Genomic DNA, 21,168 nt, shown 5'->3' on the forward strand with positions numbered 1-21,168 from the left:
GGGGGTTCCTCCTTTTTTGGGGGGGCAAATCAGCGAAGTGGCGAAGCCACAAGCGCGCGCCTGCAAAGCAGGCGCGCGAACTAGGGGGGTCCGGGGGCATGCTCCCCCGGAAAATTTTTTAAAAACGGTTAAAATCTGTGCAATCTGGTGCATTCTGGGCCTTGTTTTGAGGGTTTAAGAGCAGCATTGTTTTGGTGCTAAAACTAGTAAAAAAAAAAAACCCACTCAAAGCAAGGTACATGCTTTTTCCAGGGGTGGGGTTCCGGAACCCCTGGAACCCCCCCCTGGGTCCGGCCCTGCAAGGCAAACAGGAATATATCCCTTCCACACTGGCGAAGTCTTGTCCTCAACTAACTTCACCAGCTGTCTGTTATCAAGAAATCGTAAATCGTAAAGTAAGCCTTAAGTGATACAGGTTTTTACAGAGCAACACAGTAACCCTTCAATGATGAGCAGGTGTCCTTTCCACACTGGTAACGTCTTGTCCTTAATGAACTTCACAAGCTGTCTTGTGTTAGGTAGTGGTGGTGGTGGTGGTGGGGAGGGGTGGGGGGGTTGAGTGGGACTTTGATGTGTGATTCCTGATTTCCAAATGTTCAACATTTTCTTTAGCTGCATTATTTTAGTTATTCATGAGTGGGTGGGTGGAGGGGATGGGCTAGTTCTAACTATGCATTAGATTATAAAATTGTATTCTGTGTAGACCCTTCCACCAGCATCTTAGACCACTCTTTGTACATTTTCTTTTAATAGATGATTGTCATTTGTTTTACCTCATGTCTGCCCTGCGTGTGATGGTGTGATCGTGACTGCTGTAGTGTGGGCGCGTGTGTGTTGGTGTGTATGTCAATGTATGTGTGGGCGTGTGTGTGTGTGTGTCAGTGTGTGTGTGGGCGTGATTTTACCAACACTACGCGAAATTCCTTGTGCTTTAAATGTTTTTTAATGTCACTTGGCTCAATAAATACTGTATTCTGTATTCTGTCTGTCATAAAAAAATCGTAAAGCAAGTATGAATTGACACAGTGGAACCCCTCTTTAAGGGTCTTACATGAGGGTTCCACTGGACTTGTCCATGTATTTTCCAAGGCGAACGGGTAAACCTGAGTTTCAACAGTTTCGCATTTAAAATATTAAAAGATAGAATAAGTACACGACAGACAATTTATGTATCGATCGAATTCCTTTCAGGTACTGACTTTGTTGTTGTTTTGACGATTGAACGAGCACACACACATGCAATCAAACACATAAGCTTCATATTTGGGCGTTTCAGGTTGACCGAAACTTCAAAGGAACTACAAAACACATGTCATGTACTGACTTTGTTGTTGATTTGACGATTGAACGAGCACACACACATGCAATCAAACACATGACGTGTGTTATGTAGTTCCTTTGAAGTTTCGGTCAACCTGAAACGCCCAAATATGAAGTTTTGTAGGCCTCTGACGTCACATGGCAGAAGGGAAATCCAATGTCCAATTGATACATAAAGAGATACAGGTACACACACACACAAAACCATGCCACACACACACACAAAACCATGCCACACACACACACACACACAAAACCATGCCACACACACACACAAAACCATGCCACACACACACACACACACAAAACCATGCCACACCCACAAAACCATCACACACACACACACACACACACAAAACCACCACGCCACACACACACAAAACCACCACACACACAAAACCACCACACACACACACACACACAAAACAATCCCACCCACACACACACACACACAAAACCATCCCACCCACACACATACACAAAACCATCCCACCCACACACATACACAAAACCATCCCACCCACACACATACACAAAACCACCACACACACACACACACAAAACCACCACACACACACACACACAAAACCATCCCACCCACACACATACACAAAACCATCCCACCCACACACATACACAAAACCACCACACACAAAACCATCCCACCCACACACATACACAAAACCACCACACACACACACACACAAAACCACCACACACACACACACACAAAACCATCCCACCCACACACATACACAAAACCACCACATACACAAAACCACCACATACACAAAACCACCACATACACAAAACCACCACACACACAAAACCACCACACACACAAAACCACCATACACAAAACCATCCCACCCACACACATACACAAAACCATCCCACCCACACACACACACAAAACCACCACATACACAAAACCACCACACACACAAAACCACCACACACAAAACCATCCCACCCACACACATACACAAAACCACCCCCTCCCACACAAACACACAACAAACCAGTCAACTCCACACAACAATTTTATCAGCAACTCACCCCAGCACCAGAGGGTTTGTCAAGATGAGAACATCGTAAAACAGTTTCCAGATCTGAGCCGCAAGCACCTCCAAACCAAAAGTCTTGACTAGAATCTTCATCAAGGACGGCTGTGGGCGTGGAGGTTTTTGCTGCGTGGAGTCCCCCTTGTTCTTCTCGTTGCCCGACACGATGAGAGGTGTGGTTTCATCAGGATCAGGAACGGAGCTGCTGTTCTGGTAGAAAGACGATCGCCTCTGTTGCTTGTACAGTTTGATCTTCAACCTGAAAAAAAAGATGGCATGATCAATTCTGTGATTTTGTGTGTTTTGTTGTTGCCTGATTTGGAATGAAGAAAGCAAATGTCAACTTAATATGTCTGGAATGTCCAGAACTCAGTTGCTCATCCCTGGGCACCAAGCTCTGGGGACTCGCTGCCGATCTACAGAAGACTGCCGACTTCCTGGCAGCCACCGAACTGAGGATTTAACGGCCATAACATCGAATGCAGAAGAAGTTGCTCATCGATAATTGCCCCTGTTGCTTGTAGAGTTCGATCTTCACCCTGACAAAGATGGCATGGTGCATACTGTGGTTTTTGTTTTATTTGTTGGTGTTTTTGTTTTTGTCTGATTTGGAACTGAAGAAACCATGTCAATTATATAGGCCTGGGGTGTCCAGAACTAAACTGCTGATCTGGCCTGAGGTGCATGAACCCAAAGTGGGTGCCACCCAAACGGGAGAGATCAAACCGCGGGTTCTGATTGGTTGAAATCACAACACATCTCGGTTTCAACCAACCCAACACTGCGGGTGGTTCCTGTTTGGGTGGTAACTTTGTGGTGAACCTCAGCCATGCTATCTGAGAAACAAAGGGATGTAAGCGCTCTAAACGCATATGACATGTGTAAGAAGAGTAAGTGAGAGTTCTGCAGAACCTTCTTCTTCTTCCTCTGCGTTCGTGGGCTGAAACTCCCACGTACACTCGTGTTTTAGCACGAGTGGAATTTTACGTGTATGACCGTTTTTACCCAGCCATTTAGGCAGCCATACGCCGCTTTCGGAGGAAGCATGCTGGGTATTTTCGTGTTTCTATAACCCACCGAACTCTGACATGGATTACATGATCTTTTCCGTGCGCACTTGGTCTTGTGCTTGCATGTACACACGAAGGGGGATAAGCCACTAGCAGGTCCGCACATAAGTTGACCTGGGAAATTGAAAAAATCTCCACACTTAACCCACCAGGCGGCCGCGGCCGGGATTCGAACCCTCGACCTTCCGATTAGGTGGCTGACGTCTTACCGACCCACCACAGCGCCCGTCTGCCGAACCAATCTCTCAGCACACGAGAGAATAACAAGCATTACAATGAACAAGTGACTTTCATCCTCCGATCTGGTGGAAGGACAATCGCCCCTGTTGCTTGTAGAGTTTGATCTTCACCCTTACACTAACAAATTTGAATCACCTACGCTGTTCATTTTAATTTATTCTGTACCAAGACAACTACAACTTGAGAATGAAAGTCGCTTGTTCATTTCAATGCTTGTTATTCTCTCGGGTGCCAGGAGACTGGTTCCGTATAGCTCTCGCTTACTCCATTACACGTGTTGTATGCATTTAGAGCGATTACTCCCCTTTGTTTATCAGAACCACGCCAACCACATGCTTGATACAGCTAGGATGTGTTGGGTCGACCTAAGACAGCCTGACTGGACAAGGATTCTAAAGCTAGGATTCCATTCTTACGGCTGCGGTGCGGCTCCGGCGACGGCAGCGGCAATTTGAAAAACATTGATGAAAGAAGGGATGACCCCATTCACACGGGTGCGGTACGGCGACGGCGACGGCCCGGCGTGCGTGCGTTTTTTCAAGAAAGCTCCATGTAGCTTTCTGGACTGCCGTCGCCGGACGCCGTCTGGTATTTTGTATGAGACGAGACCAATGTGGAGCCATGGCGGCATTGGCGGCAAGAGAACATATCCGGACGACGTCGCCGTTATATACGGTTCACGACGATGCGTTTTTCTCGCCAGAGCCGGATGCCGTTGCCGTCGCCGGAGCCGCACCGCAGCCGTAAGAATGGAATCCTAGCTTTAGAGTTTAGAGACTGGTCCAGGGACATGTTTGGATCATCCCAAGGCTGTACAGTGGAACCTCCCTTGACCTTCACAAATCGGAGAAAACCAGGTCTTAAAAAGGGGCAAGTCTTAAAATGGAGGTAAATTTACAGAGCTTATGAACAGATAATCTGAAAAAAACAGGTCTTAAAATGGAGGTAAATTTACAGAGCTTATGAACAGATAATCTGAAAAAACAGGTCTTAAAATGGAGGTAAATTTACAGAGCTTATGAACAGATAATCTGAAAAAAACAGGTCTTAAAATGGAGGTAAATTTACAGAGCTTATGAACAGATAATCTGAAAAAAACAGGTCTTAAAATGGAGGTAAATTTACAGAGCTTATGAACAGATAATCTGAAAAAACAGGTCTTAAAATGGAGGTAAATTTACAGAGCTTATGAACAGATAATCTGAAAAAAACAGGTCTTAAAATGGAGGTAAATTTACAGAGCTTATGAACAGATAATCTGAAAAAAACAGGTCTTAAAATGGAGGTAAATTTACAGAGCTTATGAACAGATAATCTGAAAAAAACAGGTCTTAAAATGGAGGTAAATTTACAGAGCTTATGAACAGATAATCTGAGAAAACCAGGTCTTAAAAAGGGGCAAGTCTTAAAGGTGGTTGTCTACATGTTTGCTTTTTTTCAATAATCTTATGGTTAGATTTCGCTAAAAAGTTATGTCAGATGATGAATGAACCATGGGGAAAAAAGTTATAGAAAAAAAAATATATGTACATTTTTTTTTTGGGGGGGGTAGCGTGACTCACGCTTCCAATATTTTGTTTTCTGTTTGCTGAGAACATGTGCTTTGCCTAAAAATACTGACTAATCAAATTCATGTCACTATGCTTATAGTCACGCCCAGTTTCGGTTTTGGTTTGATGTTCGGATTACTTTCATAACGTTTCTGTAACTTTGCATGTTTAAAAGGTAGGAGTTCCTGCACAGTTCTTTGCAAAATGAAGCAGACATCTGGCGAATGACCTTTATCTATTCAAAATAAAGTAATGACCTGAAATAGAAACAAAAAACCATGGCTTCAGCCGTTAGCGTGCCGAAGTGATCTTGTACACGGACAGGATTTCAGCACGTGTTTGTGTCCGTATCGCTTACTCACTCGACTGGAGATATAAGTCAGAGTAAACCAAACCCGTGATAATTTTGGGAAAAGTCGTTATAAGTCCACGTATGGACGGTCATATGTCGTATTAGAGAGGGGGACGTAATATGGAGGGGAGAAATACCAAGACAAAGAAGGAGAAAAAATCCGTCAGAGAAAATTCGGTCGTAATATTGCGGGACCCGTAAAAGAGAGGGGTCGTAAAGGGAGGGGTCGTAAAGGGAGGGGTCGTAAAGGGAGGGGTCGTAAAGGGAGGTACCACTGTATCACCAAAATGTTCCCACAGAAAAGTTAAGTTCATTGTCAGAGGATTTCATTGTAGAATGAAAGAGAAACTCACTTTGCCCTGGCCTTGCTGATTTCCTTGGTCCAGTTGGCGAGAAAGCGGGGCACTACGTTGCAAGCCTTCTCCCTGGGGTTCAAGTCCGCCATCACTTCTTCTGTGAGAGGAGTCTTGTAGCCTTGCATCAGCAACCTGCGTCCGAAAGTGTGAATGAGAGTTGTGCTTGCGTGCATTTGTGCATACGTTATAAGCGTAGGCTGTGTGTGTGTGTGTGTGTGTGTGTGTGTGTGTGTGTGTGTGTGTGTGTGTGTGTGTGTGTGTGTGTGTGTGTGTGTGTGTGTGTGTGTGTGTGTGTGTGTGTGTGTGTGTGTGTGTGTGCATCTGGATTTCCTGTGTATTTGTGTGCATACACTAAAAGCACTGGCTCATATTATCTATATATATATACGACTTGTGTCTGTGTGTGTCTGTGTGTGTGTGTGTTTGTTCGCCATGCACGGCCAAAGTTCTCGATGGATCTGCTTCAAATTTGGTGTCCATATTCAGATACACCCTGCACAAAATCTGGTCGATGAGATATTTCAACACGTGCTCTCAGCGCGCAGCGCTGAACCGATTTTGGTTCGACCTGAGCTACCCGGGCCCCCATACCGACACACCAAAGCCAAAGTTCTCGGTGGATCTTTTTCAAATTTGGACACCGTATTCAGCTACACCCCGGACACAATATCATCGATGAGATATTTCAACACGTGCTCTCAGCGCGCAGCGCTGAACCGATTTTGGTTTTTGTGTTCATTTCACCATAACAAGTAACTCTTCCTTATCTTCTCCAGTGTTTTGCGTTTATCTCCCTTCCTTCGTGTGGCTTCAATCCATATTCCCGTTTCTAAGTTACTATTTTTAGAATGTCACTGCGCTGTCCAGAACGCTTCCCTTGCACCCGTAAGTTGTTCTTACTGTCAAAGTGAAAAGGTCGAATCAATTTATAGCCACGCGAAAAATACACTCTCACCTATCTCTATATATTTATAGATATAGATATACATATATATATATACGGCTTCTGTGTGTGTGTGTGTGTTTGTGTGTGTGTGTGGGCAAAAACCTGTGTATTGTAGAGTTCTGTTTGTGATTTGGTCTAGCGGCTTTTGTCTGTCTGTATGTTCTGGCATTTGAGAAGCCACAACGGATAATATAGGGCTAAGAAATAAGCTCTAAAATTCTCAATCCCGTTTGACAGGACTTCGCCTGCAAAGGTGATTGTGATGAACCGCCACGCTGTCTGTCTCTGTCTTGCGATTCACCGCGATTATCTCCCTTCCTCCGTGTGGCAATGCCGGGTCCCAGGCGCAGCCTGGTATTCGGCTCTACTTCTTCCCGGTGAAGCCGGTACCCGGCGAAGCGGGTAATCATCTAGTTAAATATATGTCTGCATGCATTCAAATGTAAATAATCAGCATATATACCTGCATGTATAGACTCAAGACTCAACATTTTTTTGTCTGAATAAAAACAAGGAAAATTACTATGCTGTGTCGGGCCGTTACACATATAAAATAAATCACATTTACTAAGAATTGCCCGAAAAAAACACCAAAACATATCACATTTACTAAGAATTGAGAGTAATTGCACTAAAAAACATTAGTGTACGTCTGCCCATATGTTTCATATGCTGGGAATGTTTATGCTTGTCATTTTTACCCTTCACTGCCAATACATGATCGGAAGAAAAAGGAAGAGGAAAAAACAAGGATGGCCAAATCTCAAAAATTTAAACTCGTGAGCCGGGCGAGTAACTAAAAGAAAGTCACTAGCCCGCCAGAAATTACGCTGGCCCAGTACATACCACAGTTGCTGCATCTGCAGTGTTTATAACCCTTTGAAACTAGATAGTTCAACCAGAATTATTGCATTTGACCAGAAATTTCACTAGCCAGCTGGGCGAGTTGCCAGGCGGTTTCTACTAGCCCGGAGGAATTTTTACTCGCCCCTGGCGACCGGGCACACGATTTGGCCATCCCTAAAAAGACCAACCCATAACTTACCCATTGGCCCACCAGAAGGTCAGTTTTGACAGGACCGATGCCTCAGTCTCTGGACAGGGGGGCTGTGTAAAGAAAACACATATCAACTCAACTACTAAATATCGTCGTTGTCCTGGAATTTTGGCGCAACTCAATACTTCGTGAGGGTGAGAGGCAGAGAGAGAGAAGGTTGGAAGACTGGCAGGTGGAGAGGGGGAGAGAGAGGGGGAGGGGGAGGGAGACATGTGTAAACTTTGTTTACCTTCACAGGTTGGTAGGGTCTGTTGGGTTTCTCAGCCAAGCAGTGCATCACAAACAGCGCTAGGATGAAGGCATACTGGAGGTAGAACAGGCTGAACTTCAGCACACTGCTATCATACTCCTGTAACACACGTACAGGGGATGAAAAGAAAAGAGAAAAAAAATCAAGATACCTTCCATCAAAACTAAATTCCAGTGAATGAATATAAAAACAAAAACTATCATGCTGATAACATACAGTATATACTATTCACATAAAAGTGTAGACTGATGATGATAGTACAGTGGAAGGACCTTTTAAGACCTCCACAAATCTGAGACTATCAGCTCTTAACCCTTTCACTGCCAGATGTAATAACACAAAATCGGGTCACCAGTTTTATTTAGTCATGAGAATGAGGTATCCTACTAAGCCATTGGCTAGTATTTGTGTGTCAGCAGTGACGCAGCATTTCTGGAAAATTCCTGAACGGAGAAGACGCTGCGGATGCACAGGCACATGACGGGTATACCCGTCTTAAGGCAGTGAAGGGGTTAAAGGTGGTCGTCTACATTTTTGCTTTTTTTCAATAATCTTATGGTTAGATTTCGCTAAAAAGTTATGTCAGATGATGAATGAACCATGGGGAAAAAAAGTTATAGAAAAAAAAATATATGTAAAAAAAGATTTTATTTTTGGGTAGCGTGACTCACGCTTCCAATATTTTGTTTTCTGTTTGCTGAGAACATGTGCTTTGCCTAAAAATACTGACCAATCAAATTCATGTCACTATGCTTATAGCCACGTCCAAACAAGTGCAGCAACAAGTTTGACACTGGAGCGCTGTCCACGCTTTTTTTTAAACGCACGAAATGCACGGGATTTGAGAGGAGTTTTGCGCTTGGCATTTTCCAAATAAGGATATCCTACTGTGAGTACTACGCTGGAATACTACAATGAATTTTCAAACGGCTACACTGGCTTCGTCTTTCCTGATCGAAAGGGGGTGTATTGTTAATATTTGTAGATAATAGACTCTGCATTTTAATGGTCAAATGGCGATTTCGGTATAAAAATGTAGATAAGGACCTTTAAGAAGGAAGAAGCCTTAAAATGGAGGTAAAGTTACAGTTTATGAACAGAAAATCTGTTAAAAGGTGGGGAATCCTTAAATTGTGGGGTTGTAAAAGGGGGGGGGGGGGGGGATGCACTGCACTGATCTCAATTAAGCGTTGTAAAACGTCTGCATGCCTTTAGAGAAAAGGGACAGTATGTCTGTATGAGTCAGGGAGAATGAGAAAAGGAAGTATCATACAGGAAACAAAACAAATTATCGGTTGCCAAGGTGCTTCTTCTTCTTCTATGAATGCAGAGAAAAAAGGTCTACCTTTCTATGTGCAGGTATCACCAGAAGAGATGAACAGATATAAAAACCTGCTTTCCATTACAAAGGTTTGGAAATACATGTACAATCTTCTTCTTCTTCTTCTTCGTTCATGGGCGTAGACTCCCACGTTCACTCATGTTTTTAGCATGAGTGGAATTTTACGTGTATGACCGTTTTTACCCCGCCGTTCGGGCAGAATACGCCGATTTTGGGGGAGGCATGCTGGGTATTTTCATGTTTTTATAACCCACCGAACTCTGACATGGATTACAGGATCTTTTCCGTACGCACTTGGTCTTGTGCTTGCGTGTACACACGAAGGGGGTTAAGTCACTAGCAGGTCTGCACATCAGTTGACCTGGGAGATCGGAAAAATCTCCACTCTTAACCCACCAGGTGGCAGCGACTGGGATTAGAACTCACGACCTCCCGATTAGGAGGCCGACGTCTTACCACAGCGCCACTGTGCCTGTCTGGAGATACAATCAACCACCGACCATGGTGACCACCTCTCCATAACAGCCACCACAAAGCATCCCTGACAAGTTTATTTAAGTTTTTTAAAATATAATCCACCTTTCGATAAAGAACTCAAGTTCAGAGCAAAAGTCTCAGGGCTTATAGGTAGCGCCATACTGTATGGCAGCTCGATTTCCCCAGTGAGAAAGCACTCCAAATTTCCAAGAGGGTAACCTCACAGGACTTTATAAAATCTTATCCTGATCCTATAGCATCGTCTCAAAACGAAAGTGATAAGAGTTGTCCGTCCCTGCCATAGCTCGCGGCGCTGTCGGCGGGTAGTTCCGGTTGTTTGTTTACGTCCAAAATGGCTGAACGAGAGAAGAAGATAAGTGGTGGAGGGAAACGTTATTGTGTCTGCTGTTCAAACTACGTGGGGAAAGAAGTTGAAGGGCGGATTGTCATGCGGTTCCATTTTGCAAACACAAACCGGAACTACCTGCAGTTCCAGGGGCGCAATTCTGTCCGACTATCGCGTTAGTTACGAGACAGTGGTATAGCAACTACCGGTCTATAACAAGCACTTTTGGGCGGTCCCTTGGGGGGGTCGTTACAGACAGGTTCCACTGTGTGAGCTAACGTTAACATTATAAACACCTGTCAGATAGCAGACTTGTGTGAGCTAACGTTAACATTATAAACACCTGTCAGATAGCAGACTTGTGTGACATGCACAACTGTCAATTGCAGGCAAATTGACAAAAGAAACGTACAGTGGAACCCCCCTTTTAAGACCCCCCCCCCCCAAATGTAAGACCTCCGCCCTTTTAATACCCTGTTTTCACAAACTGTCTGTTGATAACCTGTGTAAAGTTACCCCCATTTCAAGGACCCCTCCCTTTTAATACCCCGTTTTCACAAACTTTCTGTTGATAACCTGTGTAAAGTTACCCCCCATTTCAAGGCCCCCTCCCTTTTAATACCCTTTTTTCACAAACTTTCTGTTGATAACCTGTGTAAAGTTACCCCCCATTTCAAGGCCCCCTCCCTTTTAATACCCTTTTTTCACAAACTTTCTGTTGATAACCTGTGTAAAGTTACCCCCACTTCAAGGCCCCCTCCCTTTTTAGACCTGATTTTCTAAGCGTTTTGGAGGTCTTAACATGGGGACTTATTCATTTATTTATTTATTTATTTATGTATTTATTTATTAAGGAGATTTCTATGGCGCATAACTAAAAGCACTATGCGCTTTACAATATCACAAAGTATAAGCACACGCAAACATACTCTGATTAAATAGAACTTAGCTTAGCAAGACATACTAAGAACACTAAACATTTGAGTTCATACAAAAATAGAGAATTAAATTAAACACTGGACAAGCGATTTAAATAAGCTGAAGGCCTACACCAACTGCAATGGGCTATTTCAAATACAAAAGTTTAGTTAACTATAAAAGGCAGTGCATAAAACTCCATAATCCTAAGAGGGTCGAACAAATAAGAAACATAAGACTATTTTACTATAATTACTTCATAAAAATAATAAACATGGAATACAAAGCTGTAATTGTTCACAACAAATTTAAAAAGATTTTCATGCCATATTGCACAACACATTTTGACACACACCCAATCTCATACAAGCGCACATACACACACACACACACACACACACACATACACGCGTGCACTCACACACACGCGTGCACTCACACACACACACACACACACACACACACAGTAAATTCAATAAATATTTAAATACATAAAAAGAATTAAGTAAGCCTTTAAAACATATTTTACAAACAACAGTAGTACGTATATATAGTGTTATGACTGTAATGACAAAGAGACCAACCTTCAGTTCTATTACAGAGTAGAATGGCACAATCTGTGCCACCGTCAGCACCAGCCAAAACAAGAACTGTACGTTGGATGCTATGAAGCCTTTCTGTCGCTCTACCGCTGTCAGCAAAAAAGTCAGTAACTGTGGAAAAGAGTACAAAATATAACACTTAGAAGCGACTACTGACTTAAGCTATCTTTCCCAAAAGCTGCAGAATAATACTCTTCTGACGGGTACAAACATAAAATACAAAATGATATTCTTCTGCGTTTCTTCTTCTGCGTTTGTGGGCTGAAACTCCCACGTACACTCGTGTTTTTTGCACGAGTGGAATTTTACGTGTATGACCGTTTTTTACCCCGCCATTTAGGCAGCCATACGCCGTTTTCGGAGGAAACAAAATGATATCACTTAGTTGTAATCTAAAAGAAAATTCCATTATCCAAATTATTAGAACAAGTCACGCTGACAGACTAAGACAGAATAGTGAAGACAAAGGCTGAAGTGATCAGGGCTGAGAGACAGAATGGGGGGGGGGGGGGGGGGGGGAGGAGAGAGAGAGACAGAGAGAGAGAGCAAGAGAGAGAGAGAGAGAGCAAGAGAGAGAGAGAGAGAGAGACAGAGACAGAGAGACAGAGAGACAGAGACAGACAGAGACATTGACAGAGAGACAGACAGAGAGATCCACGAAGACACAGAGAGAGAGAGAGAGAGAGAGAGAGAGAGAGAGAGAGAGAGAGAGAGAGAGAGAGAGAGAGAGAGAGAGAGAGAGAGAGAGAGAGAGAGAGAGAGAGAGAGAGAGAGAGAGAAGGAGGAGGAGAACGAAGGTGTGGACAAATTGAAACTAGCCTCAGAAACGTGCACAAGCACACTACTTCTCAAACTATCCAACACACACACTTTGAGGCCCTTTAATCTGAACTAACCCATGAAATGCATCCCCAACGCCACTCACATACAAACTCCCTCTCCTATAGTTATACACAAACATAAAGAGGATAGGTATGCTGTAAACAACAAACAGAAGTGGTTAACTGGATGTGAAACAAGAAACCCACCACAGTCACAGCTATGACAACAGGGGAGAAGATATCTGCCTTGAGGAGATCGTCGTGGTTGTCAACAAACAGAAATAGCTAACTGGACGCGAAACAAGAAACCCACCACAGTCACAGCTATGACAACAGGGGAGAAGATATCTGCCTTGAGGAGATCGTCGTGGTTGTCAACAAACAGAAATAGCTAACTGGACGTGAAACAAGAAACCCACCACAGTCACAGCTATGACCACAGGCGAGAAGATATCTGCCTTGAGGAAATTGTCGTGGTTGTCAACAAACAGAAATAGCTAACTGGACGTGAAACAAGAAACCCACCACAGTCACAGCTATGACAACAGGGGAGAAGATATCTGCCTTGAGGAGATCGTCGTGGTTGTCGACGCGGTCACTGAGGCGCAGCACGAACTGTGCCAGTGTTGTCACGAGGAGCAGTCCTGCCAGGATCTGAACAGAGAGAAGAAAAACCATGTACAGTGCTACCTAGCTGTCGCACAAAGACAGCCTTGGAACTATCAAAAATGTATATGTCATGCAACTGCACGTTCATCACAAGGCGACTTCTAATCTGTCAAAAATCAACAAACTTTGTTTTTTGTCAGAGGTGGGTATTCATCAAGGGGTCCTCTCATTAAAGCCCCCCTCCCCTCCCCCACAAGACTCATGCACAGACCCTCACTGTCAAACACACACAAGTACATGCTCATTTATAAATACAACCCCCCCTCCACCACACTCATGCACATGCCCACACCGTCAAACACACACAAGTACATGCACTTATACAACACCCCCCCTCCACCACACTCGTTCACATGCCCACACCGTCAAACACACACAAGTACATGCACTTATACAACACCTCCCCTCCACCACACTTGTTCACATGCCCACACTGTCAAACACACACACGCAAAGTGCATGTTCACTTATAAATACAACCCCCGTTCACCAGACTCATGCACATACCCACACTGTCAAACACACACACAAGTACATGCACTTATACAACACCCCCCCCTCCACCACACTTGTTCACATGCCCACACTGTCAAACACACACACACACACACACAAGTACATGTTTACTTATAAATACAACCCCCCCCCCCCTCCACCACACTCATGCACATGCCCACACTGTCAAACACACACAAGTACATGCACTTATACAACACCCCCCCCCCCCTCCACCACACTTGTTCACATGCCCACACTGTCAAACACACACACAAGTACATGCACACTTCTAGACCCCCTCCCCCCCCCCCCCCCCCCCCTCATTCCTCCCTCACACAGACACACACATCCACAAATTCTCACAAGAAATTCCCATTTAGCAATGTACCATTTTCGCCAGGTAAAGGTTGCTTATGTTGATGGGCTGGCTGCGGTGGTTGGACAAGACGGAGTACAGGTAGAAAGGGGAGACAACCCACAGCCAGCCGCACGGCACCCACACCAGAATGGTGTCCTGGAAACACGGTGTGAACTGCGGCCATGACCCTTCCCACAGTTCACTTGTGTTCTGCACATGTACAGGAAATAAAGCATAAAATATTGATTAAATGCCGTACAAGGTAAAACGTGAGCAACCATGAACACGTTCCTTCAGACTCATAGATATAGGGTTAACATTTTTCGCAAATGATCGTTTTTTTGACAAGCCTTCACACTTCTTAGCTGTTTTCCTGCTGTAAGGGGAAGACAATATAAAGATCTCTTACTTGTTAATAAGGCCAAAAAAAAAAATAGGTGTGGTTACGGTAACATAGCCAAAAAAAATAGGGTAGGTAGGTAGGCAATCCCTTTTTTATTTTTTTTAACTTTTTTTTCTAATGTGTACAAATTAAACCTACTTGACAGGGAAATAGGTGTGCGACTCGGGCGCTTTCGCTTTCATTGCGTTTTTTGCACTCGTTTGTTTTTTCTTTTTTTTCTTTTTTTTTTGACAAATGTAATAAAAAGTTATAGGATCGGCCCCTAAAAATAGGGTAGGTCGGGTTACCGTAACCACACCTATTTTTTTTTTAGGCCTAATGGAAAAGCAAATTACTGTTGAACAGACAAGACACACACACAAGCTCAGTTTACGTTTACCCTCTTCCTGCCATCCTTCTTCCCCCAGAGTATATATATACTACAAGGATTGTTTGATTCACTTTACCTTCTGAGCAAGGTAAGCTCCTTTGAATTTACTTTTCACACACAGTCACAGATACAGACTTTAATCTGCATGAGATATTGAAATCACTTGCTCATGCACTTAAAGGCATATGTACGCGCTCCCGTGTTTACAAAGTGTAGTTTGCCCATAATCGATGTCAAACGCACCATAAGACCATATAATGACGATATGTCACCATGCGCGGACCATAATACATGCATTACAGCTTGTTCTAGCCTCTGAAAAAGTGAGGATGTCAACAAAGCCGCGGTGTTAGCTCCCTTGCATCAACGTTACATGTGTTGCCAAATCTATAAATAGGACGATCCAGATCAAAATGAAAATTAACATATGACTAAGTGCCAAAAGGTGCTCACAGAACAGAAGACGACTTTGTTTTACAATAAAAATGTTTCTAAAAACGTGTGTCTGCTGAAAATTGGTGTGTGTGTGGATGAATGTGCGAAGAGATAGTGGACATAATTTCGTGTGTCTGACTTGAACGGTTTTGAAGTTATCTTTGTTTAAAGTCAAAAATAACGCCAAAACCGGCCATCTGAAAAAGGACATCGTGATACCTCGTGTTTTGAATATGCCACAGAAAAATAACAAGAAGCACAAATGAATTGCATTTAGTTTGATTGAATGCCTGAAACATCGCTTTACAGACGAGACCAAACGTCAAATCTAAATCTCGAGAGAATTTTTTTTTTTCGATAACCGAATTTTAAGGTGTCGCACGCAAGATGATTCGTCATCACGGCATACATTTTTCAATCGCAGATATTTACTAAATTTCTTTTTCAAAAACTCTGGAATTGATGTCGACACGTCAAGCGATAACGGTGTATCAAACTGCTGTCTTTCAAGTAATCCAGCAAAGACTGCAGAACTTTTGAACAGCATTTTTGAAAACGATTTGAAAATTTCGTCATATCTTGCGTGCGACAAAATGTTCGGTAATTAACGGTTATTTTCTTTTAAAAACAAAATTTACATGTACAAAGATCTACTTCATTTACGGAACCACGTGACACATTCTGTGTTCAAAATTTGTGAAGAAATCACGAACCACGATTGCGCTATCAAGTGTTGAAATTATGTCGTCAACATTTTTTCAGATCTTGCGTGCGACACCTTCTTGCGTTCAACATAAAATGTCACTACCTTATCGAGTTTAATGGGTAAAACTAACTATTTGTTGTCTTAGTTTAATCTTCTTAATTAAAAGCGTAATAAAACCGAACTTCTAAGATGAATTTTAATTGAGATTAGCGAAAGAGCGGGCACGCAAGTCGACCTTAAAGTAAAAGAATGATAACACGAGCGTTTGTCGTGTTGTCTTGCGTGCAACACATTGTCCAAAAAGGAAAATGTATATTTTTCTCAGACGTTTTTTAAGTTGAAACCTTGAAACTTCACACACATTTTGGGTTTAATCGCCCCCATGCATGGTAAAAGTCTTGTTGACCCTTGTCAGATTTCAAGGTCACGGCTGGGTCACATGTGGTTCAGAAAACGGATGAAACATATTTTTTCAGAGATTTTTGAAGCTAGAACCTTCAAACTTCAAACAACGCTTTTGCTTAATGATTGTTCAACATGGAGAATTCAAGGTTGATCCTTGAGAAATGTGAAGGTCATAGCAGGGTCTCGTGTGGGTAAAAAAAAAAACATAACCTTTTTCTCAGAGTTTTTCAAAGCAAGAACCTTGAAAGTTCACATTTTTGGGCTTAATAGCCCCCATACACGGTTAAAGTCTTGTTGACCTTTGTCGAATCTCAAGGTCACATGGGCAAATCAAAAACACGAAAATGCATCATTATCTCAGTTTTTTTTAAAGGGAGAGCCTTCAAACATCACACAACTCTCAACTCCGACTTAAAGAAGTTAAGGTAGATCCTTGTCACATGTCAAGGTCACAGAAAGGTCTCGTACGGGTAAAACAAACAAAACAAACAGATAATATTCATTTTTTCAGCTTTGTTGTTAGCTAGAATAGAGGCACATGCCACCATTCCATTCAACATGACTCATAGAAATGTATGATGTATGACGTAATTGCATTGTGTGTAATGACGCGGCTGCCTCTGTAGTTATTCCAGCCTTTGAAGAAATGGCGTTTTTCCTTGCTTGGACACATTTTTCCTTTTCTTGGATGTTTCAGGAGTTTGGGTGAGTTTGGTGTATATGGTTGAACACAATTTAAAATTTGCATAAAAGTGTATTAAAATAAACAGTGGTAGCCAGTCTCATCTGTTGTGTCGACAATTTAATCTCTTTTGTGTGACCTCAACTTGACCCCTCTGAATGCTCTCAATCATGGAAATTGACCACACTTTGATTATAACCAAACAACATCAAAACTTTGGAATGTGTGAAGTTTCAAAGGTGTTGCTTAAAAGGCGTTCGTGAAAATGACAATTGTATGTGTCTGACTTCAATGCGACCCCGCTGCGACCTTGACGTTTGATTTTATCAACCAGACTTTCATCATGTGTGAATGACTTCAAACACTATAAAACTAGTTGAAGAAATTGACAATTTTTCAAAGTTTAAGCCAGATGGCACTGCTGTGACCTTGAAATTTGACAAACATTAACCAGGCGGTCACCTTTTTTAGAAAATATCCTTAAAGGATCTTTAACCTTACTGTGACCTTGGAATTTGATGAGGTTTAATTTAACTTGCGTAGTGTGCCAAGTTTCAAGGCCCTAGCTTCAAAAACATATGAGAAAACCTCATTGAAAAATGTATATGTTTGACCTCAACGCGACCCTGCTGTGACCTTGACTTTTTCAACCAGACTTTAATCGTGTGTGAACATTATACACTAGAACTGTGTGTATTTTCAAAGCTCGTGCTATAAACGCGCTGAATAAATTGAAAATATTCCACATTTGGACCAGATGTGACCCCGCTGTGACCTTGAACTTTGACAAAGATTAACAAGCAGGTCACTTTTAATGAGGTTTTATAAAAATGCTGAAAGTATGTGAAGTATGTAAAGTCTAACTGATCTAGTATTAAAACATGTAAGACGTGACAACGACAATTTTCCAGTTTGCAAAGGAAATTTAACCTCGCTGTGACCTTGAAATTCAATGTTGTTTAGTGTGATGTGCACCATACCTGGAGGTCATTATACTTTGGTTGTGTGCCAAGTTTCAAAGCCCTAGCTTTAAAAACGTGCGAGATAACCTTAATGCTATGACTCAGTGCCGTTTTGAATGATATAACGAACAAAATTATCGTTATTTGTAAAATCATTTGGGTAAATTTATCTTTTCTTTTCGTAATTGGGTTCCAGCATCTGTTGTCTTAACAAAAATCACAATATCAGTCGTGTTTGTCAACTTTTATTTTTTAGCCCCTTTGTCCGCTTTTCGTGCGCACCTTTTGGCACTTAGTCATATCTCAACATTGAAGGGGTCCTAGACCACAATATTTTGCAGGGAACTTAATTTAGCATGTCTCCAGCTGTTGGTAAAGCAATTAGCGTGTATAGTCATCGAGTACATATGCCTTTAAGTTCAGCTGAAACCTGCTTCTATTTAAATTTCAATATATAAGTGCATAACTTTTAGACTTCTAATAGCAATTCTAAGCATGTCCAGGTCTTTAATATAAAAGGCCATCAAAAGTGCAAATGCTCGGTGACCGATGCATGAACACATCACAGATCTGTGTGTATCTTCTTCTTCTTCGTTCATGGGCTTAGGCTCCCACATTCACTCATGTTTTTAGCACGAGTGGATTTTTACGTGCATGACCGTTTTTACCCCGCCATTCAGGCAGCATACGCCGATTTCGTATACCCCACCAGGCGGCAGCGACCGTACCGGGATTCGAACTCCCGATTAGGAGACCGATGTCTTACCACCATGCCACTGCGCCCTATAGGCTTTTTCTCCGGATAGCAATGTGGAAGTGTTGTCATATATATATAGATATTATATACCGGACCTATATACAGTGATACTGAAAGAAGAGTGGACCCTGAGATTCTTTTAATGTGGTGAGCAACCTCGCACGGGGCTTATGAGGAGATCCCCCAGCCTGGTTAGAATATCCGGCAATTCATACCTGACTGATATTGTGACAAAGAGCAACTCCAGCAAAAACTAGGTCCGCTATCTAAAGTGCAATGGCAGCCATGCATGTCCATGACATAGATTGTAACACTTATAGTTATTATCTTGTCTGTCAACTAACAAAGCTTACCCAAAACGGTGAATCGCAGAAACCATCCATCTCTTAGTGCTTATGACAGGACGATTGTAAACCGAGAAGACTGATAAAATTCATGTCACAGGCGACAAGAAGTAATCAGGTGTGGCTGATGCTTGCGATCGATGATCTAGCTCCCGCCATTCATCAGGAGCTGAACTTGTAAAAAATGTTGCAAGTTGGGAAGCTTTGCCAAAGAATCAGCTCAGGCATTAACTAATGCATCTTGCACATGAACATTTTAAAGTTAAGATTCTTCTGAGCGCAAAGCGGAAACGCTGCATTCTGACCCCTTCATGCAATCGTGTAAATATAGGTACATTTATTGCACCATCTCAAGACATTCGTCTGCTTCAAGTGTCCGCAATGTTGGGCAAAGGGAAAGAACTCTCGTAAAGAGGTTTAGGTTTGAAGTCCCGAGATTGCTTACCCCCCCCCCCCCCCCCCAAAAAAAAGGCAAAAGGGAAAAGAAGTAACAACAAGTCGCGTAAGGCGAAAATACAACATTTAGTCAAGTAGCTGTCGAACTCACAGAATGAAACTGAACGCAATGCCATTTTTCAGCAAGACCGTATACTCGTAGCATCGTAAGTCCACCGCTCGTGGCAAAGGCAGTGAAATTGACAAGAAGAGCGGGGTAGTAGTTGCGCTGAGAAGGATAGCACGCTTTTCTGTACCTCTCTTCGTTTTAACTTTCTGAGCGTGTTTTTAATCCAAATATATCATATCTATGTGTTTTTGGAATCAGGAACCGACAAGGAATAAGATGAAAGTGTTTTTAAATTGATTTCGACAATCTAATTTTGATAATGATTTTTATATATTTAATTTTCAGAGCTTGTTTTTAATCCAAATATAACATATTTATATGTTTTTGGAATCAGCAAATGATGGAGAATAAGATGAACGTAAATAGTCGCGTAAGGCGAAAATACAACATTTAGTCAAGTAGCTGTCGAACTCACAGAATGAAACTGAACGCAATGCAACGCAGCAAGACCGTATACTCGTAGCATCGTCAGTCCACGTAGTAGTTGCGCTGGGAAGGATAGCACGCTTTTCTGTACCTCTCTTCGTTTTAACTTTCTGAGCGTGTTTCTAATCCAAACATATCATATCTATATGTTTTTGGAATCAGGAACCGACAAGGAATATGATGAAAGTGTTTTTAAATTGATTTGGAAAATTTAATTTTGATAATAATTTTTATATATTCAATTTTCAGAGCTTGTTGTTAATCCAAATATAACATATTTATATGTTTTTGGAATCAGCAAATGATGGAGAATAAGATAAACGTAAATTTGGATCGTTTGATAAATTTTTTTTTTTTTTTTACAATTTTCAGATTTTTAATGACCAAAATCATCAATTAATTTTTAAGCCACCACGCTGAAATGCAATACCGAAGTCCGGGCTTCGTCGAACATTACTTGACCAAAATTTCAACCAATTTGGTTGAAAAATGAGGGCGTGACAGTGCCGCCTCAACTTTCACGAAAAGCCGGATATGACGTCATCAAAGACATTTATCAAAAAAATGAAGAAAAAAAAACGTCTGAGGATATCGTACCCAGGAACTCTCATGTCAAATTTCATTAAGATCGGTCCAGTAGTTTGGTCTGAATCGCTCTACACGCACGCACACACACACACACACACACACACACACACACACACACACACACACACATACACCACGACCCTCGTCTCGATTCCCCCCTCGATGTTAAAACATTTAGTCATAACTTGAGTAAATGTAACAAGTCGCGTAAGGCGAAATTACAACATTTAGTCCAGCTGTGGAACTCACAGAATGAAACTGAACGTAGTCCGCCGCTACTGCAAAAGGC

At 42.3% G+C, this 21,168-nt stretch overlaps 1 protein-coding gene across 1 annotated transcript in view; it reads right to left on the bottom strand.

The window, feature by feature from the left end:
* The window catches only part of LOC138963097 (multidrug resistance-associated protein 1-like), a 56,290-nt gene extending 36,593 nt beyond the window's left edge, over positions 1-19,697 (bottom strand). Inside the window, exons 1-8 of the mRNA XM_070335120.1 lie at positions 19,310-19,697; positions 14,267-14,446; positions 13,237-13,365; positions 11,873-12,001; positions 8,185-8,304; positions 7,944-8,005; positions 5,950-6,084; positions 2,380-2,643 (exon numbers count right to left, since the gene is read on the bottom strand). Coding sequence (XP_070191221.1) covers positions 2,380-2,643; positions 5,950-6,084; positions 7,944-8,005; positions 8,185-8,304; positions 11,873-12,001; positions 13,237-13,365; positions 14,267-14,446; positions 19,310-19,339 — 1,049 coding nt within the window. The 5' untranslated portion in view covers positions 19,340-19,697. The remainder of the gene's footprint in view (positions 1-2,379; positions 2,644-5,949; positions 6,085-7,943; positions 8,006-8,184; positions 8,305-11,872; positions 12,002-13,236; positions 13,366-14,266; positions 14,447-19,309) is intronic.
* Between the last annotated feature and the right edge of the window lie 1,471 nt (positions 19,698-21,168).

The sequence above is a fragment of the Littorina saxatilis genome, linkage group LG3, assembly GCF_037325665.1.
Source record: "Littorina saxatilis isolate snail1 linkage group LG3, US_GU_Lsax_2.0, whole genome shotgun sequence".
NCBI lineage: Eukaryota > Metazoa > Mollusca > Gastropoda > Littorinimorpha > Littorinidae > Littorina > Littorina saxatilis.